The following is a 24,763-nucleotide window of genomic DNA, read 5'->3' on the forward strand; positions in this document are numbered from 1 at the left end:
GTTTTTGCCGGCAATGTGCAATATTCTTGTGCCCAGTCTTTCTCACTGCAACAGCCAACAGCAAGAGCCGCATCGACGCGAACCAGAAACAGAGAGAACGGAACACAACGAAGAAGAAGAAGCTAAACGATGTCGTTTATGCGAGGGGATTTTCTGTCTCGAACGAGGAAGCTCGTGAAGGGTTTGGCCAAGGCGCAACCCGCGTGGCTCAAAGCCATGGAACAGTTAATCTCCTAATTTCGGATTCATTCTCTTTAATCTTTTCCTTTTTCATTCTGATTTTGCATTTTTCCTTTGCCATTTGAGAACCCCCCATCTGGGTTTTAGTCACTTACGCCCATTTTGCTAAAAAAATGGCACTTTTTTTTCAGTGTCTGGTATCGTGCATTTCACTATTGAAATCTCTATTTTTTTTTTGCTTTATTTATTTTTCTTGAATCAAATTTAGGGTTATGGTGCTTCTGATGTTCATTTCTCAAGTATTGGTCTAGACTTCACTTGCTGAGTTTAATGGTTTTAGGAATTTTGGGGATTCTCTGAATTTTTATTTTGAATGTTATTTGAGCATAGTGATGATAATTTATGTTTTTTTTTTTGGAAAATGGTGTCATGTTTTATTTTTTTTACTCAAGGATTATGGTGCTGGCGATGTTCAATTTTCAAGTCTTGATTTGGACTTCACTTGCTGAGTTTCATGATTTTGGGAATTTTTTATATTCGCTCAATTTTTATTTTGAATGTTTATTTGATCATGGTGATGATCCTTCTATGTTTTTTTTTTTTTTTTAAAGTGTGTAATGTTTTATTTGTTACTGTGTTTATCAGCGGGCCACCTGCAACGTTTCCTCGATCTGCAGGGAAAATTCCGACCATCACTCTTCCTGAGGATGTTTATGTGAAGAAGTTTTATAAGAAATATCCGGAATCCAAATACCATGACGCCATAAAGTGTTGCCCTTTTTCCTTGTCTCTAGTTTTTGTTCCATTTGCAGTGTTTGAGCATCTAGTTCTTGTTTCTGCATTGCTGTATGATGTTTTATCTTGTTATGTGTCTGGTCTCTGTTGTAATATGACGTGGCCACGAGAGAAAATTGGAGGTGAGGTTCTAAGTTTTGATTCATGAATGAGGGAAATCAGAATGTCATGCCTATTTGGTTTAGGGAAATGATATTTTTTTACTAATCATTACAAAAATGTCATTTTATTTTTACTTTGTTTCCTTTTTTTAAAATCTTTATATGAATAGTAAAAACAATGAAATAAAAACTCAGAAATCATTTTCTTAAAATAAACAGGCTCTTATCTTTCAAGTTCCATTTGATTCCTAGTATAGTAGTAAGTTAGGAAGAACTTGTTTCCTTGTGCTGTGATTACCCTTCAATTTATCAGTAGCCACACAATAGATTGCAACAGAAATTCCTAAACAGTATAAAATGTGTATCTAATCAGTGTAACAACTGGGAAGAACTGAAATCCTAGTCTATCCAAACAGAATACATCAGAAGGCAATACAAGAGAAGACAAAATCTGATAGTATTGGTATTTTCCTGATTCTGTTACTATACCTAAAACTAACAGAATAACTCAACATTCCCCCAGTCACCTGATCAGCTGTCATGTGTACAGCATGTAGCTCACTACCTCTTTTCTGTAATGTAACACTAACACCTTGTTTACCAGCTATAGTACTTTTGGATGGAATTTTTAGATTGTGTCCCACTCTTCGCATGATTATTTATCTGAATGTCTAAATAAGCATTTAAACTGCTTAGTTCAGTATAATACCCTGTGCTAACAGGCAACTACAATAGTTAGCTTTTGTGGTGTGGTTCTCCTTAGGTCCTTATATTTTTTTTAATGGTTGAGATACTCAAGTGTTCTTTTTCCAACGAATGGGTTTTGATTTACTTGATTTCTTAAAACTTATTTTGTGTTGTTTTTTTTTTCTTTTGTATTTACATGTTGCACGCCAAAAGGAAACAAAAAAAAATATCAATATATGCTGGTTTTGTCAAGAAAAGCTCTCATGTATGAAGACAAAGACCATACTTAGGTTTTGGGATTCTCCCACTAAGCTGGAGCATGTAAGAAAAATATCTCTTATATGCTCTAGATTGAGGGGGGAGTGTTGGAAATAATGTAATTTTATATTAATAGTGTTAATAAGGCAGAATTATATGTTAGTTAGAGTAATGCTACATTCTTGTAATTCTGTGTAATTATCCTTGTATTTATAACACATAATATAATTATATGCTCACGTCTCTTGTTTTCTCTCTCTAAACAGTGTCTTTGTCCTCAATATCAATTACATTCTTGACTGATGTTTATTTTTTTTGTTGATTCACGTCTGTGTTAGCCTTTTATTTCTATGTAATAGATCTCTCATATTGTTTTCTGATTAGCATTTAGAATCATTGTAGCTAAATGGTGGCACTGTGGCCGCCATGATGGAATGGTGTTGCAATTTTTTTTGCCAGCCACCATGGGCAATTTGTGAAGGGAATTCAGATATGGTGGCTGCAATGGAATGTTTATATGGTAGAATTTTTGGCCTTCCACCATTAATAACACTGTTTAGAATTTAGTTTTACTCTAGTTATAATGAATATTTCTTATTTGGAGCTACTTTTTGAGTGGGTTCAAGTATATAATTTGAGTTCCGTATTCCCTTGCTGTCAAAACAATGGAAACTGGAAAGAAGTACTCTAATTCTCTTTCTTCAATTTTTTGGACTTGCCCTTTTAGGGGGTGGACTGAGTTCTTAAATATGTAACTATTAATAACCTGTTAACCTATAACCTGTTTCGAAACTTATCACTTGGACTTTGCAAAATAGTATGTCTGTGTCTTTGTTTCTGCTCTCTGATAAATTATAATTGTTTGCTTTCTTATATTTTTTTACTGGTTATGAGATACTCAAGTTTTATTTTTCCTCCAAATAGGGTTTGATGTACTTGGTTTCTTAATTCAATGCACTTGAAGCTTTGATATTTTAGTGAGTAGAAAAGTTAACTCACTTAGCTTAATTTTATTGCCTTTAACACACATACATATATACACAATACAAGGCTTGATGAGAAGACAGCTTGATGGGACATCACAATGCTGTCTTCTGAAACAAGCTAAACAGGAAATAGAAGCAAGCATGTATACACATAATTTAACACTCCCCCTCAAGCTGGAGCATATAAATCATATGCACCAAGCTTGGAACATATAAACTGAATCCTAGTTCCCCTTAAGGACTTAGTCAAAATGTCTGCTAGCTGATCATTAGAATTGATGAACTCAGTGACAATCTCCTTGGACAATAATTTCTCTCGAATGAAGTGACGATCAATCTCTATGTGCTTGGTCCTCTCATGAAAGACTGGATTGGACGCAATGTGGAGGGCTGCCTGATTATCACAAAGTAACTTCATTCGTGCAACTTTACAAAACTTCAATTCTTGAAAAAGTTGCTTAATCCACATAAGTTCACATGTGACCATAGCCATAGATCGGTACTCAGCCTCTGCGCTGGATCGAGCAACAATAGTCTGTTTCTTGTTTTTCCAAGAGACAAGATTCCCTCCAATGAAAACACAGTCTCCTGATGTAGATCTCCTATCAATAGGACAACCAGCCCAATTTGCATCACAATATCCAGATACTTGCGTATTACCCTTGTCTTCATATAGTAATCCTTGACCAGGAGCTCTCTTTACATATCTAAGAATACGCATAACGGCATTCCAATGATTGACATGAGGACTCTGCATAAACTGACTAACCACACCAACAACAAAGGAGATATTAGGTCTTGTAATGGTGAGATAAATAAGTTTTCCCACAAGTTTCCTATATCTCTCAGGGTCATGATAAATTTCACTCTGATCTGCCATGAGCTTCAGATTTGGATCCATAGGGCTATCAACAGGTCTGCAATGCTGCATGCCTGTCTCCTCCAAAATGTCAAGGGCATACTTCCTCTGTGAGATCACAACACCATCTCCTGGCTGAGTCACCTCAATACCAAGAAAGTACTTCAAATATCCCAGGTCTTTGGTCTGGAAATGACTGAATAAGTGCTCCTTTAGCTGGACAATCTTAGTAGCATCATTCCCTGTAATTACTATATCATCAACATATACTATCAAATAAACACATTTCCCAGGGGATGAATGACAATAAAATACAGAGTCATTAGCTTCACTTCGTTTCAACCCAAAAAGTTGAACAATATGACTGAATTTACCGAACCAGGCCCGAGGAGATTGCTTCAACCCATAGAGAGATCAGCGTAGCTGACACACAAGACCATACTCCCCCTGAGCAACAAACCTAGGAGGTTGCTCCATATAAATTTCCTCCTCAAGGTAACCATGAAGGAAGGCATTTTTAATATCAAGCTGATGGAGAGGCCTATGGCGCATGGCAGCCATAGCAAGAAACAGACGAACAGTAGTGATCTTAGCTACCGGAGAGAAAGTGTCACAATAATCAAGGCCATATATCTGAGTATAGTCTTTAGCTACTAATCTAGCCTTAAGCCGATCAATCTCACCATTAGGCCCAACTTTAATTGCGTAGACCCACTTACAACCCACAGTCTTCTTGCCAGGAGGAAGAGGTACAAGTTCCAAATACCATTATGCTCAAGAGCTTGCATTTCATCCATCATAGCCTGTCGCCATCCAGGATGACTAAGTGCCTCATGAGTATTAGAAGGAACAAAATGCGAAGATAGAGAGAAAACAAAGGAAGAATATGAAGGAGACAAACGATGATAACTCAGAAAGTTATAGATAGGATGAGGATTACGAGTGGATCGAGTACCTTTTTGGATGGCAATGGGCCAGTCTGAATCAGAGGAATGTGAGGGAGCAGGATCCATGACTTGAGGATTGATTGAAGAAGAATGAGAATCATGATGAGAAGCTTCAGGTACTGTAGAACCAACTTTCTGTGTCCTGTGTTCATATGTAAGAAGTGGTGGAGGAACAACTTCAGTCGGATGTGATGGAGAAAGTGAAACTTCATTGACATTTTGGTTTGAGGCACCTAGGGGACAAGGAGAGGGAATTGGAAGTACATTCTGGATGGAAGAAGAATGGTCCATAGATGGTGAGAAAAAGGGTGTGTCTTCAAAGAAGGTTACATCTACAGACATATAGTATCGCCTGGTAGATGGAGAGTAACATTTGTAACCATTTTGAAGATGAGAATAACCTAAAAAGACACACTTGATTGCCCGAGCAGAAAGTTTGTCTAAACCAGGAGAGAGATCATGGACAAAACAAGTACAACCAAACACTTTAGGTGGAACATGGAATAAATGATCATGAGGGAAAATAATTGAGTGAATCCATCGATGGTACTTGATCTCCGGCAAGAACTTGATCACGCACATGATCAAAATCTGAATGGAGACTCCTCAAGATGAGAACCATATAGAACTTATCCAACTTTTTATTCACTTCTTCCAGCGAATCAGCCACAAGGAACCTCTTCAACTCTTCCACTGCAGCCCGAGCTTTACCTATGTGTGCAATCATGTCGTGACTGGTTTGTTTGAGGGCTGTGACCTTCATAGTTGTATCAAACAAACTCTGAATATCATTGACAAAGATTTCTCGGGCCTTCTTCCAAAAGGAACAACATGTTTTGAACAATCTAAGGATCTCCAAAACATCTGCCTCGACTGATTGCCATAAGACAGCGCATAGCTGATAATCCAGCTTTTTTCACTCAGATTTTCTGTCACTTGGAACAGTATCAATACCTTTTTCCAAGTGGTCATGGTGTCCTTGGCTGAGAAACCACAGTTCAAACGAAGCAGACCAAGACAAATAGTTCTTTCAGTTTAGTTTTGCAGTCGTGATAGTCGGGGTTCCAGAAAAGGAGAAGGCAGGTCCAGCAGAAGTCATTTCTGATCAATGACAGAAACCCTAACGGAAAAGGGTAGAACTAAGCACAAGCTAACACACGAGCTTGCCGAAACAAAAAACCAACACTTGGAACGCACTCAGGAGGGGCCAACGAAGCTGCCGGGACAACTCGGGCAAGCTTCCGATGACGACACGGCGGCGCGTGGACTTCACGCGCCAAAAAACACGCGAGGCTGTAACGGTGCGTGGTGGCGCATGGGAGCTCTGATGGCGGCGCGACTTGTAGGTGTTTGGTCGCGCTTTCAAGGCGATCCTAACCCTGGTCTCGCTAGAGAATAAGGTGGCTGGAGACGGCGAATGGCGACGACGGACAGAACCCGCTCTGATGCCAACTTGAAGCTTTGATATTTTAGTGAGTAGAAAAGTTAACTCACTTAGCTTAATTTTATTGCCTTTAACACACATACATATATACACAATACAAGGCTTGATGAGAAGACAGCTTGATGGGACATCACAATGCTGTCTTCTGAAACAAGCTAAACAGGAAATAAAAGCAAGCATGTATACACATAATTTAACAAATGCATTATACATGCTGACTATATGCTGGTTTTATCAATTTGATAAGAATTCCTCAAAGGAATGGTTGTTACTAATTGATGGCTGACATATATTGGATGCATAGAGTAGATTAATATTTTGCATGTTGCCTACATTTTCATTAAGAGAACTTTCAAATAGGCTCTAACCCATGTCTACGTGTTCTTGGAAATAATGAAGTTGAAGCATCAAATGCATTAATCACTTATTCATATACATGATTAATGTTTCAACAGGTTTCATGCTTTTGATCCCCCTCCGTCTCGTGTATTTGCCTTGAGGGTTCTTGAATTGAAGGAGCAGGGCGTTAGTGAGGAGCAAGCAATGGCTATAGCTGATGTATGTAACCTAAATTGGTTCTTGAATATGTTATCTCTACAATTTGTTTTACCCTTTTGTCCTCTAACGATCAGTTGGATTGTTTTCGTTGATTCCCACTTTCTAGATGGAATATGTGACAGAGAAGAAGGCAAAGAAGAAAGCATATACCCGTTTGAAGGAAATTGCACGTCTTCAAGGGAAGAGACTTCCTCAAAACCCATATCCTAGTGCCATCAAGGAGATACAAGCTGAGGAGAGGAAATATGTTCGTGATCGTTTCTTCAATCCCAAGATACTTGAAATTGTGGAGAAACAGAAAGCCGAGGCAGCAGCAGAGAGATTGAGTCGAGGTGGTGATTGGTGACTTTTATGGGGGCAAAGTTACACTACATTGAATGTTTGGCTCTTGAGAAATTAGCTCTGACAATAACATTTACCATTCAGCTACTGAGAAGTGCATATACTTCTTCCCTGATATTAGGTGGAATATTTATTTGTTGTATTAGATGCTGCAATAGAAAATTTTACCAAAATTTCATGCGAGGGTCATTTCTTCCAGGCTACCCAAGTTTTGTTAGTAGCTAACACATGCCTTGAGAAGATATCTTGTGTTAAGCTCTCGTCAATTTGATCATTAACCAGTTTTTCATTGAGTTTCTTTGCACATGCCATCACTAAAATATGTTTCCTTGATAAACATACATAGATTACTTGCTACACAGAGTTTGAATGTATCTGCAGCGCCAATTATTAATACGAAAATTTTTCCATCTTTTACGAACCTTAAACCATCAACTATGAATTTCTCATTGTAAAATCTGATATAATTTGTTTTCATTGTCTTTATACCGATTTCATCCAGATTGAGTTTCTAGTATTGTCGGTTGAAGATTTCGAATGTTATCTCAAGTGCAGCAAAGTATAACTTTGTTAGTCTTTAAAATATTTAAGCATCGTTTCCTGAGGGAATTCGGAATGGTTGGATCATTCAAAGTTTTTAAAGAATTTTCTTTTTTGGTCTAATTGTATAGAAGAAAAATGATCAATCTAATTCACCGGAAAAAATGCCAAGAGAAAATATCAAATAGTAGAAAATAAGAAAATGTTAAAAAGTGCTTAATTTGTATCATAAAAACGTTTTCAAATTAACTTCCGGTCTATACTCACTTGCAAGACTGATTCCATTTGGATTACAATATATTCCCCTCCTAGCAATAATTTTTTGGAGATATTATCAGCAGGTTCTAAATTCTAAATTGAAGGCAAATTTATGTTAGAATAGAACTAAATAAATGAGTCATTTGATTTGTTTGTTAAATTTTGAAATCAAAGATTATATAAATTGGGTTGATCCATGGAACCTATCGGCTTAGTGCAACAGTCTATGCTACAAATTGTACTTGAAGAAAAGGAAGGAAAGTAGTGAAGACAGAGAAAAAAAAACACACACACATATACTCCAAGTTTTAAATTACAAAGATCTTTAAAATAATAAATGTGTAGGTGTGAAAATGTGGTTGAAGAGAATCAAACTTGAGAAAAGTTCATCTATGCAGAGAAGTTGCAGGTGCTATGTATAGTACGAAGTCGGGAAAGACAGAACAGCAGAAATGGGTGAATTACACTGACTAAAAGATTGGTTACTGTTCGTTTCTACATACTTTTCTTCGAGAGAAAGCGATACCATTTCTTTATCTCCTCCCAAGCTTTATCAATTTTGCTGTTGAAAAGAACTATTATATTACGGAAAGAATATAAAAGAAATATTATAGTGTGAAAATATATTCTTTAGTGGACACTTTCACAGTTCATGTTTTACAATATGTCTAGACTGCAGCAAAATCAAACGAAAAATGCTCGCATAAATTATTGGATTTATATCCTTGTCTCCCCAAGAAAAAACAGCAGCCTGTGTTTGCACATGTCAGTTTCTTCAGAGATATCATTGGAGTTAACTGATCCAATAATATTAGGACAAAAGTTAGATCCCTATTAGTTTTGATGTTTTCTTTTGAAATACAAATATGTATGTATTACACTCCAATTATAAAAACTTTGAATTGGAGGATAGAGTGATTACAAAATGAAACTAAAATTACTCAAACAACTTTATCCAAGTATTCTGCGTGATATTATTGGTACCCGTGAACTACACCACACAAATTTGCATCCTAAATTCAAAGGGGTCCAATTCCAAGAGAAGAGAAGAAAGTGAGACCCAATAAAGTCATTTCCAAATCATGTTGCTTTGAATTTGTGATGGGTAAAATTGGATCATACTTCAGACAATACCATTTTCCTTTCCTCAAGTTGGTTGACCTCTTGCGTGGAAAGTGGAACAGAATTCATCTGAACCCACCAAAAATAAATAAATAAAATATTTTCTTGGGGTAAATATACACCACCTTCCACCACCATGCATTGTGTCCATTGTCATTTTGCCAACAGCACTTCCCCAAAATCTTTCACAGAATACAAACAAAACCATTGAGTCATTAAAATAAAAACAAAGTACCCTCTCTCATTCATTGCAATTCTTTTCCACCCAAGGTGTTAGTTAAACTTGTACCACACAAACACATCATTTTTTTTGTCTCATTCAAATTCCCTCTTCAAGCTTCAACTTCTTCCCCTGTCACCCCGCCCACTCATTTGGCCCTCAAACTCGTGTTTCGCGTGCAAAACTATTCCACAACCATGGACATAGCATCACCACCATCATCATCATCGATGGCTCTTCCTTCATTGCAACCCCGCAACACAACCCTTTCAAAAGTTTCCATTTTCCAACGTTTAACCCCTCTGACAACCATAATTCCCTCATGGGCATGTTCCAACAAACCCAACACCACCACCCTCTCTCCAATCTCCTCGAAGTTCCCATCTTTCCTACGCTGCTCCACAAAACCAGACACCAGCGCCAACAGCGAGACACAACACAACAACAATCAAAACAATGAACCCAATTCAATTTCAAACTCCCAAAATGCACCACAATCATCAGATTCATCATCAAGTGCAGCCTTTTCTTCATCACCACCACCTTTGGGGCCATCACATTCCTCTTCCTCAAGAGGGTTGGTGCTTGATTTGGGTCCTTCAAACTCTTGGGACAGTGCAGATATAGGGTCCCCATTGGTGAAGAGGTTTCTGAGTGACGAAGAAGAGAGGTGGTACATGTGGTACCATGGGAGGGCAAAAGGGCACCCTTCTTCTGATTTGATAGGGTTGGCTGTTTCAAAGAATGGGGTTCATTGGGAGCGTGGTGGAGGCCCTGCTAGGTCAAGTTCTGATGTGGGGTTTGTGATGAGTTCTGGTAAGGATTGGTGGGGTTTTGACACTGGTGGCATTAGGCCTTCTGAGATGGTGGTCATGTCTAGTTCTAGGGTTAGGGCCTCCAGTGCTGTTTACTGGCTTTACTACACTGGCTTTGTTTCTGAGAGGGTGGAGTTTTCTGATCATTCTCTGGAGTTCAGTGTGGAAAACCCTGATGGAGTAATCAATGGTAGTGTGAGTTGTGGGTATGGGAATGGGAATGGGAAAGTTTTGAAGTCCTTGCCTGGAATGGCTATTAGTAAGGATGGGAGGTATTGGGCTAGGATTGAGGGGGAGCATCATAGTGGAGCATTGATTGATGTTGGGTCTGAGAAGGAGTGGGATTCTTTGTTTATTTCTTCCCCGCAAGTGGTTTTACATGGGAATGGTGATCTAAGGATGTATTATCACTCATTTGATGTCCAAAGAGGGCATTTTGGTGTTGGGATTGTTAGGTCGAGGGACGGAATTAGGTGGGTGAAGTTGGGGAAAATAATGGGGGGAGGGAAAGGTGGTTCCTTTGATGAGTTTGGAGTGATGAACCCATGCGTGACGAGGAACCGGAGTGGCGGGAACTATGTAATGACGTATGAAGGTGTTGCTGCTGATGGGAGAAGGAGCATTGGGATGGCTGTGTCTCCTGACGGGTTGAAGGAATGGGCGAGGCTTCAGGATGAGGCAATTTTAAAGCCGTCGGACCAAGGTTGCTGGGATGATAAGGATGTTGGATCCCCATGTTTGGTTGAAATGGATATAGAAGGAAATGAGTGGAGGTTGTATTATAGAGGTATTGGCAATGGAGGAAGAGTTGGAATAGGAATGGCCGTTTCCGAAGGGAGGGATATTGGAAGATTTAGAAGATGGACAGGTTTCCATGTATAAGCTAGGTGTATCCAATGTTTTGTTGTCAATTATTTATACAGTGTCTTCATTCTTTATGAATTGATTTTTGATTTTGTTGAGTTTGGATTACTTAGTTTTGTATTTAGACTTATTGGTTATTATACACTTTCTTGTACAGTAAGATTGGAACTTGTCCTGACTTTTATGAATATGGTAAACATCTTCTAGTCCTGAACTACAGCAGGAATCCCTAAGCCATAAAATTTAGCATTTGCCACTGCAATACTGTATTGGGTAGGAAATATGCAAGACAGAAAATCTAAAATTGTTATTTTTATTTGATTGTCTGTTATTACTGATCAGGTTTATGTTTTAACATTAATTCTCTGTTCCTCGAGAACTTCTAAAATTGTAATGTACTATGCGGGTAGTAAAGGAGCTACGCTTGAGAGGTTGAGAATTAGCTTTGCTTAGCTTAGAGAACTATAATGGATTATGGATGTTATGCTGTGCAAATTACCTTGATGAATGGTCACTTTATTCTATGATCCTCCATCCTTTAAGGAGAGCTCTTGCATCATATAATCCCAATGTTGTCATTTGTTGAGCATCCTTGTAAGACTTACATCTCTGTTTGCCATTTTATCTGCTTTGATATGTATATTCAGTGATACATGCATATTATTCATTCATTAAATGTTGCTTTGTCTACTAAATATAATTCAATTGTATGAAGCTTAGTGAGTTCCATAAAGATTAATGTCATGCATGTTTAATGGTTGGTTGTTCCCTTAGAATGGAAAAAGTCATGTTTGAACAATACATCAACTTCCCATGTAATTGTTTATGTTGATTCCCCTGCACCTACCATGCAAACATGGTTGTTTCGTGAACAATATAGCTCAACCAAGGTAACCTACTTGGTTCAAAGCCATGGAACAGAACATTTCATCCATTTCTCTCTTTCACTATCCTTCATTTTGGGTTTGTGTTAACAAAGGGTTTTAGCTTCATTATCTCCTATTGGTTTCATTTCATGTTGATTTCTTATTTTTCTTGATACATTTTGGAATTCCCTTCTGGGTGTATATCATGCGATGATGTGAGGCCAATTCTCATCCAAAACAATATCTTTTTTAATGTTTGTTAAGTTTGTGTGTCTGGTAGAACACTTTTCAAAGTTAGGTCTAAGAAAGAGCAACATTTTTTTGTTTTTGTTTCAATCTGTTCAAGTTCCAAGGATGGAAACACAAACACGCTTAGTTTGAGTCCAATCACAAGAAGCATTCTACATTTCACTTTTGAATAGTGATTCTTTCTTTTCTGAATCAAAGTAAGGATTGTGATGTTTATCGTATTCATGTTTGCAGTCTTAGTCTACACCCTTCAATTTGTGTCATTCACTATTTGTTATGAGTTTGATCTTATAGATTCTCTCTCATGATCGTGAAGGAAAATTTTAAGTACTAGCTTTTGATTCCTAGTATAGTAGCAAAGTGATGTTTGATGCCTAACATTAACAATCAGAATCAGTTGTGATTTTCCTGTTGTTCCAGTAGTAATTCCTTATCATTCTCTGAAATGCAACTGTTTTCAATAAAGAAACTTCTTTGGGTGTTGCTAGGTGCACCTAGCATTTTACTTGAATGGGCAAAAATGCCTCTGGCTTAAATTTAAAAATAAAATTGAAGCGCAATAGGTTACGCTTCTTCTTCTTCGTTGTTCTTCTTTTTCTTGGCTACGTTCTTCTTCTCCTCGACGTCACTGTGTTCTTCTTCTTCTTCTCCTCCTTTGGGTGGTATTGAGGACCTACATTTTGGTGCTACTTCGTCTGCGAGGTAAGTTTCTTCTTTCTCCCTGTTAATGGCATTTGCTTTGCTGGTTTTGTTTGGTTACGGATGTAGGGTAGAGGATTGAGTTTAGTGTTATGGATGTAGTTCATCCGTATTTTATATTGATTTTGTAACATTCATACGGATGAAGTTCATCAATAAATGTAACTTCATTCGTATGGCAATTCATCCGTATGACTCATACGGATGAAGTTCATCTGTAAATGTAACTTCATTCGTATGACAGTTCATCCGTATGAAGGTTTTAATTTTTTTTTGGCAAATTTTGTATTTATTTTTTGAAAAATTGATTTGTATTTGTTTGTTTTGTATTAAAAATAGGTATGCTTTGTGTTTATTAAAAAAATATGTATGATTGCATGGTGGTATGAAATAAATTTTAAACTTTAATAGTAAATAATAGGTATGTTTTTTGTTTTTTATGTTTAATATATTTGAATGAAAATAATGATTAGGGTTTAGTTTAGGGCTTAGGGTTTAGCTTAGGGTTTAATATATATGGTGGTATGTTATTGGTAGTTTTACAAATTGTAGATATGTAGTGGTTAGGGTTTAGCTTAGGGCATAGGGTTTAATATATATGGTGGTATGTTATTGGTAGTTTTACAAATTGTAGATATGTAGTGGTTAGGGTTTAGTTTAGGGCTAAGGTTTTAGCTTATGGTTTAGTTTAGGACTTAGGGTTTAATATATGGTGGTAGGGTAGTTTTACAAATTGTAGATATGTAGTGGTTAGGGTTTAGTGGTGAGGGTTTAGTTTAAGGCTTAGGGTTAATATATATGGTGGTATGTTATTGGTAGTTTTACAAATTGTAGATATGTAGTGGTTAGGGTTTAGTTTAGGATTTAGGGTTTATCTTAGGGTTTAGTTTAGGGCTTAGGGCGTAAGTGTTACGGTTTAGGGTGGCTGGATTAGGGTTTATCTGCTAGGGTTGAAGATTTAGGGTTATGTAGGTTTATTGTTATTTAAATAGTAAATATTGAATTTGACAAAAAAAATACATGTGCGTCATGATTTGCAGATCATGGTTAGAACCAGAGGTTTAGGTCGTGCCCTAGGTAGGGTTATAGACAAAGCCCTAGGGAGAGAGGATCATCATGATTCAGATGATGTTCCCCAACGGCAAAGGCTTACAACATCCGCACGTAGGCAACGGGGAGCTGCCCCTGTTCCTGAGGATGCTGCTACTATTAGTGAGGACATACCTGCACCTGGTGCAGAAGCTGTTGATGGTGCTGAGGGATTTGCTGTTGATGATGTTGAGGAATTCCTAGGTGAGCCGTATGACCCATCAGTGCTGACTGAGTATGGTGACCATGTTGCACTTAGTATATGGAATGGAGAGGTAATTTAAATTTTTAAGTAAAGTGTTTAGTATTTGTTATTGAAATTTTTGTGATAATTTAATTTATTATTTTATGTTATTTCGAATCATTTATACTTCAATTCAGGAACGCCCTGAATTGAAGTTAGCCTCCCATGGAAGGAAAGTTGAGAAATTTGGGAGGTCTGCACCAGAAATTGAAGGGCTAGTCGCTGCCACAAGATTAACTCCTTTGATCGCATGTTCAGTAGACACTGGCGATTAGGGAGTTATATCTGCTTTTGTCGAGAGGTGGCACAAGGAAACTAGTAGTTTTCATCTTCCTGTAGGAGAGTTGACCATCACGCTGGATGATGTGGCGTCACTGCTTCATCTTTCGATCATAGGCACCTTCCATAGCTTCGAGCCTCTGCATGTGGACGAAGCGGTGCTGATGTTGGTGGAGTTGCTAGAAGTCTCGGGTGAGTAAGTTAGAGTTGAGACAACACAATATCATGGGGCATACGTACGCCTATCGTGGCTACGGAATATTTATTAGAGGAGATGTGAGGCCCGACATTGGACTGTTACAACTCGTGCGTATCTCCTACACTTGTTAGGTTGCACTCTTTTTGCTAACAAGAGTGCAACACATGTTCATGTTGTATTTTTAGACGCTTTTCGAGACTTCAGTTAGAGTGGAAGCTATGCATGGGGAGCTGCCGCCCTGGTGCATATGTATGATCATTTGAATGATGCTTGTAAGAGCGGCGGTCGACAGCTTGCTGGTTACATCACTTTATTACAGGTAAATTTTATGTTTTTAATATGTTAAATTGGATTATGATTTAAATATGTTTTTAATATGTTTATTTGATATTTCTTTTATGTTGATGTAATGTGTGTAGTGTTGGATATATGATCATTTTCCCAGTGTTCATGAGAGTGTGACTGATCCAGAGTATGATGAGACGTCACCACGTGCTTACGGTGGCTTACTACGAAGGCTTATTCGAAGGGATTCCCAGCATCAACGTACTGGACACGTATAGAGGCACTGATGATCCCTAATGTATGTTGGATGCCTTATGCTGAACACTAAGGTGTTAGGGCGTTTGACCTCATTTCATGCTTTTAGGGTGAGCTTAGATGGGGTCCCATTGTGGTCACACATCGACCAGAGAGGGTGGTGCGACAATTTGGATACGTTCAGACCATTCCTCCACTACCTACGGGTGCCAGCTTGTCATTTGAAGATATTGACAACAGGTGGATGCATTACTCCGACCATCTAGCAGCAGGGGGACAGATTTGTCTTGTGCCTGGCCAGTGTGCACCAGATTACACGAACTGTTTCTTCAGGATCTCTCATCCGTTCATCACACCCACATAGGCAGCTGATCCGCCCAGACATCCACCTGTCCCATAACATGACACATATGTGGAGCCAGATATCCCTGAGGTCCCAATGGCACTAGAAGCTGGACCTTCAAATGTGCCTTCTGATGTGGAGCAGCCTAGACATGCAGTGATAAGATGACTTGCTTTAATGTTTTATTAAATGTTATTTATTTCAATTACTATAATTGTGTATGGGTTTTTTTTTAAATGTGATAGGATGCGTGCCAAGCGATCGCAGAAAGGTTTTAGCGTCTACTCAACCTAAGGATAGTCACTGCAGGCACAGAGGTACATGAGGTCATGGAAGACTGCATCAGGATCGCTAGGGGTGTCATAGCAGATGGAAATGTTTATGTTAGGGCGCGACAAAGACGGAGCAAGGATCAGTCATAAATGATGTTTATAATTGTCTTGCATTTGACAACATTTTTGTTTTGCCTAACATTTTGTATTTGTTACATTATTTGGTTATAACTTTTATTTTGTGTTTATTCTAGTTGTGTGTGTCTTCTTTTTAAGTTTAAGCATGGTTAAATATTGGTTTTTTTTTATTATTGATCTACAATTTATGTAACTTAACGTAATTTTTAGCACAATCATGTTTAGTCGTTTATGTGAAAGAAAAGTTGTTACATGTTTGACTTCAAAGTAAAAAAAGAATGGTCACAGACACAACAAAAGGGTTTGTTCACTGATTCATATCTTTTTTGGTTGACCAATTTTAATATGAAGCTTCCAATGAATACCAAATATGTTGATTTAGGTGAACCATGAACATAAAATTTTATTAGCTAGGGGTGTAAATAATCATGTTAGAAACTTCTAAGCAGTAGCATTAGTTGCATTGAGCATTGGATTGATATCCCACCCAATTTGGTTTAAACTCCTTTGATCTATAAATTATATGATGTCTCCAAAAGTGATAGCCATTTAGTTGCTAGAGCAGTCCTTTTGGATAGCAAATTGCATAAAATCCAGGCCCCATTCAATTTTTAGCCTACAACAAATTTGAATCATGAATAACAAGATCATCTCTTTTCAATTTAGCTGTTATTATTTGCTCTATTAAATTTTTGTTGATATTTTTTTGGGGGCTACATAGGCTCCACTTTAATATTTTGATTTGTTCTATGAGGACAACGTGGACCTTGGTCATTGCAAAGTGCTTTATTCTGTGTTCATGAACTTTTATTGGTTGGTTTTTGGCAATGAAGTGTATCATAATCTATTGGTAACATCTTGGGCCATCCAATGTGTTTCATTTTGGGTCTCTTGCCCCAAGAAATAAAGGCCAATGAACAACTTCTCGAACTTTTAATGTTTAGAAATTGTAGTGCAAAGAAAGAAAATTCATCTTAGTTTAAAGACTAGTGAACAACTTCTCGAATTCAAATATTACATTAACTTCAACATAGTGAAAAGAAATAAAATTTGCATGAAAAATTACAATTAAATAATACTAATTTTGCATTGAATCAAGTTGTGACAGAGACACGTTGTCTTTCATTTTCATTACCTGTTTACTAAAAACAACTAAAATTTCTATTGGCCCAAATTGTTTCTAGTAGTTAGACTGTACTAAGACCTTTAGCACGTCATCATTAGTTTTCAGCTCAATAATTTCAAATTTGATAATTTTATTGAATACTCATAGTGGCTGGGTTGGGAAAGAATGTGTAGTTTATAACAACAATTTATTTTACTTGCACCAATTAATTTCAATAATTTGACTCAATAATTTCAATTCTAACAATGATGTATCATACATGTGTAATTTATTTTACTTGCACCAAATAATTTATTTCTTAATGCAACAATTAAGTAATAATTAAGGATAAGCGTATCACAACAATTTATATCACATGGAATTCACCAAAATTGTCTTCTACATTGGTAATAATATTTAAGCCAGTGAGAAAACACGCATGCACACAACTCATGTATGACATTACAACGGCCACTGCTGCATGTTCAATCTTCATTTAGGTCAATATAGTCTCTTTTCAACATCTTGAAGCTTCTGTACTACTGCATTCTACTAATATATGAAGTTGGCCACTGCTTTGCCTGAGGATGAGAATTCCTAGACCATAACAATGCTAGAGACAGTAAAGGACAACAGTCAATTAAATAAACCTGTTGTACATGCACAAACAATATTAAGTCAAATGAACACAAATGATTGCATAAATTTAAAAATAAGACTACCTATCTTCAATGTACCTGAACAAAATGATTGCTAAAGACGTGATCGATACATATAATGCGATGCACAGAAGAATCTGTTGGTGGTTGACTTCTAAGAGGAAAAAATGTCATGCTTTGTTGTCGGGACAACGATACAAGGATTACATTAAACATTGATGCAATGACATATCCCATCTCTGTTATATCCATCCACTTATCCACAGTAACCTGAATCAAAAAAATATACACATCAAAGTTATTTAAAGTTACTTCTTAAAAACCAAAACCTAAAAAACATACCTTGGATAACCCATCAACAAGTAGGGACCTCCTTAATTCCTCGAATTTGTCTGTGTCACCGAAGAGGTTGATATAGTCATTTGACCATTTGGCAAGTTCTTTAAGCAATTGATTGTGCACCAACGACCAAGAATCTTCACCCATACCTAATAAAGCGACAATCGATCGATATTCACAATTACCGTCAGCTTTCACATTCACAATGTTGTCAATGAAACCCTGTATAAATGGCTCAAATTGATCCAACATCGGGATGATCCTTCTTGGATTCGGCTGGTCAGAAGATGAGGGACTACGCTTCATTGAAGAGTTTCTATTTTGCACAAAATGAAAAGCATCAACATACTCCCAGTAAGACGGATCACGCTTTGTAGATCTTTGGTTTTTGTTCATCGATTTCTTCGGTGCACCTTTAGTGTTGACCTTTGACGGAGGATGACACATAGAGTTTTGATCAGGGTATGCAATTTCTTGAAGTTTACTCTTGAGAGTTACTTTACCACAAACATCAAGTTCCTCAAATCTTTTAGATATGGTTTCCATCTTTTCCTTTATGGTCACTTGGGCCTCACATAACCCTTGGTCCGAAAAACTAAGTCTCCTCCAAAACATATGGATTGAATCTAGTGGGATGCTACCAAGAACATACTTAGATAGCTCACATGCACAAGGAAGACCGTGCGTGGTTCTCATGACACAACCACAAGAAGATGGATTCTTGCCAGCATAATGTACACGCTTAAACTTAACAACAATCTTATTTAAAGCGTACCTTGAAACCATTCCAAGAAGCCTCTTGTATAAGGTTTTTTTAAAAACATGTCCAACCACATGTGTACTTGTTTCAAATGATGCTTTAATTTCAGTGTGCTGCAGCGTGATTATGTTGTTCATGGCATCCCAAACACTACACAGGTCTCCAAGGCTAGTATGTAATACTCGTTTAAAGCCCAATGAGCAGATATAACCCTACATTTCAAATACACAAAAAATAATAAACAATAAACAATAAACATATATAACAATTAAATTCCATGAATTCATTAACCTTACTAGAAAAAGTTGAACATTTTAATACCTGTTTGTTGTTGTGTTGCCTAAGTGCATCACCTTATTCGTCCAGGCTGTAACAAATTTTTTCTTGTGGGGGATTATCCATGTTTCGTTAACGTAGTCAACAAACATTGGCCAAGGTGAACAAACAATTTCAAACATCTTAAGGCATTCATGGAACTGGTGTTCGGAAGGACAATCAATCAGACTTTCCTAGGCATCCATGACATACTCCCAAGCATTTTTTTTTTACCAAATAGGGATTTACATTTGGCCTTGACATTCTTGTCGATGTGAAATCTGCACAACAAGTTTGTACACTCAAATAACACAGTTTTCACTGCATTCATCAATGCTAGGTCTCTGTAAGTCACAAGAACTACCGGGAGGCCATCATGTATTAAAAATAGACCTCGAAACCGTTCTAAAGCCCATACCACATTATTAACACGTTCACCCTCCAAATATGCAAACCCAACAGAGAATGTCATCCCTATTGGTGTCACCCCAACAAAGTCAAGTAGTGAGAGTCTGTACCTGGTTGTTTTGTAGGTACTTTCTATGAAAAACACCAAATTACATGAATTGCATAACTTCATTGCATCAGGGTGACACCAAAATATATCACGTACCACGTCTTCATCCTTTAATCTATGCCAATGAATATATTAATCTCGTTCAAGAAGCTTCATTAGATGTTGCATTTTAGTATCACATCCTCTAATGGAAGAATGGTATGCACTTCTTGCATTGTATATTTGTTTTATTGTTGTACAACTATTGGCATTGTGCTCCTTCAACGTTAGCAGAATATTTCTTGGTTTCACCATTAACTTGGTCATATCAACAATAATTGTCTTCTCATCATTAGTCAATTGCCCAATGTATGAATGTCCAACTAATGACTTGGCCAATTCATGATTATGAATCCCACACATCAACTTCACCATTCATCCTTGCCCTCCAATGACTGGTTTCCTACAAAACTTGAAGGGACATCCACATTTCCTACTCTCAGTATCTCTTCTAAAAAAATCTTTCTTCCTACACCTATATTGACCACTCCTTTCACAGCCAATTAATACAAATGAACTTCTTCCTCTACTACCAGTCTATATGTCAGACCTCATAATGACTGCAACAAATTCGTTTTCATGAGCAACTGATCGAGCACACTGCAAAACATCATCTCGAGTATTAAAGACCTGCAACGCAACCCAGACAATTTAAGTTTTCTACAAGACATACATTTCATCAAATCACTCACAATAATAAACATTATTACCTGAGAAGTATTAAAAGCATCCGAACAATCAACATGTGATTCATTTACACCATATTCTTGTTCATTTTGATAATCCATATCAACTTCTTCAAACATTATATTGTCATACATCCATTGATCTTCGTTCATCTTAACAACAAATAAAAAATTTATACATCATACACAAGTCTACATAATCTTTTAGTGTACACCATATTATCAAAACTAAAATTCATAGTCATATATATCAATGAACAAAAACCCTATATTAGTCCTTCCATATACTTTATATTTTAATTCCATTTTAGTCCTTACCATCAAAATTTGATAAATATCATCAAAATAAATTAACTACATATATATTAGCAAGTAATACAAATAAATTTATAATTTATAACTAATTTCAACCTAAATAATTAAAATATACATTTATACTATATATAATTTCTAATAACTAAATAATTCATAATTTCCAAAAAGAATTACACTATAGGGACTAAAATAAAATTATTAAACTATAGGGACCAGATCACTAATTTAACATATTAATAATTAAAATAAATAAAACTTTAGCCAATTCTTTTTAAAAAAAAACCATACGGATGAACTACATCCGTATGGTTTATACGGAATACAGATATAGTTCATCTGTATAAACCACACGGATGAACTACATCCGTAAGAATCATATGGATGAACTGCATTCGTATGCTTTACCTCGTACTTACGAATCTACTTTATCCGTATACATCTTATGGATTCACTTCATCTGTATACATCTTACGGATTCACTTCATCCGTATGTGAAAAAAAATCAAATCTACTAGAGCACCAGTTAGCCAGAAAAGCTAGAAAAATGTGTACCTCCAACGAAATCAAAACAATAACTACAATAATCACCGACCGGTAACACTTTCACCTCTACCGAACCGCTACCTCTCTCAACAATGGAAAATGACCACAAACGAGAGAAACCGGAGCACAAAATGATAAAGGCGTAAAACATTAAAAAAAAAACAAACACCAACTTAAAAGTAAAATAGCAGGGGCTTTTTTGCCATTAACGAAATATGTTGGGTGCACCAGCAATAGTGTTGGGTGTACCTAGCAACACCCAACTTCTTTTTGTTTCATAAGAGTTGGTGACTCGAATTCTTGGCCCAGCCCAAAAAGTTCATGGTGCCACCAATTTGGTGGATAATTTTAGGATTTATTTCAATCTATGCCAAATTTGTATATTCATTCCTCTTCTTTTCCCCCACTATTTTAACATCTATTTTATCTATAAAAACATAGTAATACTATTTAAAAGAAAAAAGAAAAAGACATAGATGTCAGGTTAAAACAAAATTAAGAGGACTCGACGTAGATCAAATTTGACACTTAAACTAAATCATAATAATTGTCTTCAGATTAGATTAATTTGGATTACTTACACGTATACTAAGAATAAGATATTGGGATTTGACATTGACACTACCTAAATTGTCATTCACACATCAAAACATTAGAAATTACTCGATTTCCCTTCCTCATACTCTCTCTGCTTTCCCTCTCTTTATTCAGAATCATTTTCTCACCCCAAACAAATCCACTGTCGTGCCACTTCATATCAGAGCACCACTGCATCATTTGAGCACCATTGAGGCTGTGTGCACCCCACCCATGTCCATATTTGTTGTGCACACCTCACCCATGTTTAGACCTGCAACACACATCCCACACGAACATAAACAGTGCAAGTGAGGGAAGGGGAAGAGGGGTTGTGGACGAGGACAATGGAGTTGCTGTTAGAGTCAAAGATGAGGCAGGGAGGGTGGGGGGAGGGTTTGTGATGAGGGGAGTAAGGGTTGGGGATTCTCAATCAACAACAAAAGTATGATTATGTTGTTTGTTGAACAGTGTACAATAAAATTGTATTTTCATTGCACACCCCGAGTGTGAAAAAAATAAAAAGAACAACGCCCATATGTGAAACAAAAACACACTTCCATTTTCATCCAAGGGACAGCAACGCCCTCCATTTCAATTTGACCAACCAAAAATCTTTAATATGCCTAAAGGAAGAAAGATTGAAAATTTTGTAGTTAACCAGTTAAGTAGGACTTCGACACAGTAACAATATTTTGCTCTATTGGTTATGTTTGGTAAAATTATCTTATAAACAACTACTTATAAACTATAAACTAGGAGCTGAAAATTGGAAACTAACTGAAAACTTATAAACTAAAGCTTATAAAAGTGTTTGATAAGATTAGTTGATAAACTAACAAATAAATGATCACAAATGATGTAAAGAAACATATCTATTATTTATGCAAGAACTCGATGAGTATGTCTCCTACTAGCATGATTATGAAACATGATACAAATAAGATCGTTTTGATCAATGATTGGTAAAATTATAAACTTCTCTAAAGTCTTATCAAACATAGCACAATGTAGAAAAAATATCATATTTCACAAGAAGATATTTTCATTAAAAATACTCTCTATTAGGAAGATATTTTTCTGGCAAAAGCAAATGAACTTTTTGATAGGGGTGTGGAAAAACTAGTTCGGTAAAAAAACCGAATCAAATTGGTTTCAACTTCTTTTAACCCGTTCAATTTTATATCCAAAAAGTCAAACTGATTTAGAAACTGGTTTTAAAAAACTGGTTCTAAACTGAACTAATTTTTAATCAATTTTAAACTAATTCTAATAGAAGAACTTTTCAAACTAGTTTTTGAACTATTTTTTTAAATAAAAAAATATTTAAATAAAAACCATTTTGGCTAACCAAATTGTTTTTGTAAAAATAATTCAGTTTATCGAATTTGTTTTATAAAATAGTGCACTCATTTTTTCTTGAACTAGTTTGAAAAAAAAAAATCAATTCGTTTTGGCTTCGATTGCCATCTCATTCAATTTGAACTAGTTTTTTTTTTAACATCCTTACTAATCGCTATTTAATCCCATAGCAAACTATTAAACCAAAACCAGATCTCTTGTTAGATAGAATAAAACTAATTAAAACCAACCACGTTGATTAGTTTATAAAGTTTCGGAATCAATGATCAATAATAATTAATATACATTACAATTAAAGATTAAAGTAGAACAACTAGAATTTGAAACTTTTTGGTCCGGTACAACAATCTCTGCCACAAGAAAGGGAAATGCTAGGTGCACCCAGCAATTTATTGAAAGTACTATTTTACCCTTCATTAAAAAATTTAAAACATTCCCTCTTCTCTCCCGGAATCACTTCTTGCTTCTGCTTTTCTTTCTTTTCTTTCCTCTTCCGCGAGCCTTCTCTTCCACCGCGAGCCCAGCTGCTGCTTCTTTCGCTTGGACGCCATTGCCGTTCGAGGTAAGTTTCATTAACCTTCCATTTGGTTTTATTATGCACTGTGTAGTTGTAGCATTAGGCTAGGTTAAAAGAACCTTAGGTTAGCGGAACCATAGGGTAGAAGACGAGAGCAGGAGGTGCCAGAAAAAATGGGGAAAGGGGGCTGACGGCGAGGCTTCCGGAAGACCCGTTATGGGTTCTTCCGAAACTTCCGGAAGAACATGTTCCGGAAACATTCCGGAAGAAGTGTTCTTCCGGAAGAAACCAAACGTTTTCCGGAAGAACCCTTCTTCCGGAAACATTCCGGAAGAAAGGTTCTTCCGGAAAACGTTTGGGATTTCCGGAAGAAGTTTCCGGAAGAGGAATAATTCCGGAAGAACAATTCTTCCGGAAAGTGTTTTTTTTTTAAAACAAAATTTCTTTTGTTTTTTTTAAATGAATTATTATATTTCTGTTGATTATTTTGTTTTATAGATTTTATGAAAAATGAGGTTTGGGTTCTTGATGTCATGTTCTTTTTATAATTTAAATTGTGTATTTTTACTAAATATTAAATTGTAATTTTTTTTATAAAAGTAGTTGTATTTGTTTTTGTTTATTGTTTATTTTTTTAAATTAGTGTTTTTTCTTTAAAAATGAAGTTGTCTATTTTTATAATTAAAGTTGTGTGTTTTGGAAGTTTTATAAAAATACTATTTTTTTTAATTAATTAGTTTTTTTTAATTATAAATGAAGTATTTTATTTTCTAAAAAAATTGTGGATGTTTACTAAATAATTTTTTTTACATTAGTTGTTTAATTTTTTTTTTAAATTAAGTTGTGGATGTTTAGTAATGAATTATTTTTATATTAGTTGTGTTTTTTTTTATATAAATGAAGTTGTTTATTTTTTTTTTAAAATTAACTTGTGGATGTTTACTAAGTAATTTAGTTGTGTTTATTTTAGAAATGAAGTTTCTTATTTTTTTTTAAATTAAGAGTTGGATGTTTACTAATTAATTTTTTTTTACATTAGTTGTGTTTTTTTTTATAAATGAAGTTGTTTAATTTTTTTTTTAAAATTAAGTTGTGGATGTTTAGTAATGAATTATTTTTATATTAGTTGCTTTTTT

General features: G+C 36.1%; 3 protein-coding genes across 6 annotated transcripts; all 3 read left to right on the forward strand.

Moving 5' to 3' along the window:
• The first annotated feature begins 6 nt into the window (after positions 1-6).
• Positions 7-7,450, forward strand: LOC100817240 (uncharacterized). Of its 2 annotated transcripts, XM_003516224.3 has the most exons (4): positions 7-224; positions 826-948; positions 6,713-6,815; positions 6,922-7,450. In XM_003516224.3, exons 1-4 carry the CDS (start codon positions 130-132, stop codon positions 7,159-7,161), a joined length of 561 nt encoding a protein of 186 aa, XP_003516272.1. In that variant the 5' UTR covers positions 7-129; the 3' UTR covers positions 7,162-7,450. The 2 variants fall into 2 exon arrangements, with proteins under 2 accessions (XP_003516272.1, XP_014628918.1); XM_014773432.1 differs by lacking the exon at positions 826-948.
• A 1,712-nt stretch (positions 7,451-9,162) lies between these two features.
• On the forward strand, positions 9,163-16,004 carry LOC102666756 (uncharacterized). 3 transcript variants are annotated; one of them, XM_006573065.4, is made up of 3 exons: positions 9,163-14,154; positions 14,261-14,920; positions 15,021-16,004. In XM_006573065.4, exon 1 carries the CDS (start codon positions 9,495-9,497, stop codon positions 10,992-10,994), a length of 1,500 nt encoding a protein of 499 aa, XP_006573128.2. In that variant the 5' UTR covers positions 9,163-9,494; the 3' UTR covers positions 10,995-14,154; positions 14,261-14,920; positions 15,021-16,004. The 3 variants fall into 3 exon arrangements, with proteins under 3 accessions (XP_006573128.2, XP_014628920.1, XP_014628925.1); XM_014773434.3 differs by having other exon boundaries at positions 9,163-14,920; XM_014773439.3 differs by having other exon boundaries at positions 9,163-14,920; positions 15,047-16,004.
• On the forward strand, positions 14,849-15,652 carry LOC106799448 (uncharacterized). Its single transcript, XM_014777934.1, has 4 exons — positions 14,849-14,920; positions 15,021-15,158; positions 15,251-15,464; positions 15,564-15,652. Exons 1-4 carry the CDS (start codon positions 14,849-14,851, stop codon positions 15,650-15,652), a joined length of 513 nt encoding a protein of 170 aa, XP_014633420.1.
• Positions 16,005-24,763: the final 8,759 nt, after the last annotated feature.

This window comes from Glycine max, chromosome 1 (genome assembly GCF_000004515.6).
Source record: "Glycine max cultivar Williams 82 chromosome 1, Glycine_max_v4.0, whole genome shotgun sequence".
NCBI classification, from domain to species: Eukaryota; Viridiplantae; Streptophyta; class Magnoliopsida; order Fabales; family Fabaceae; genus Glycine; species Glycine max.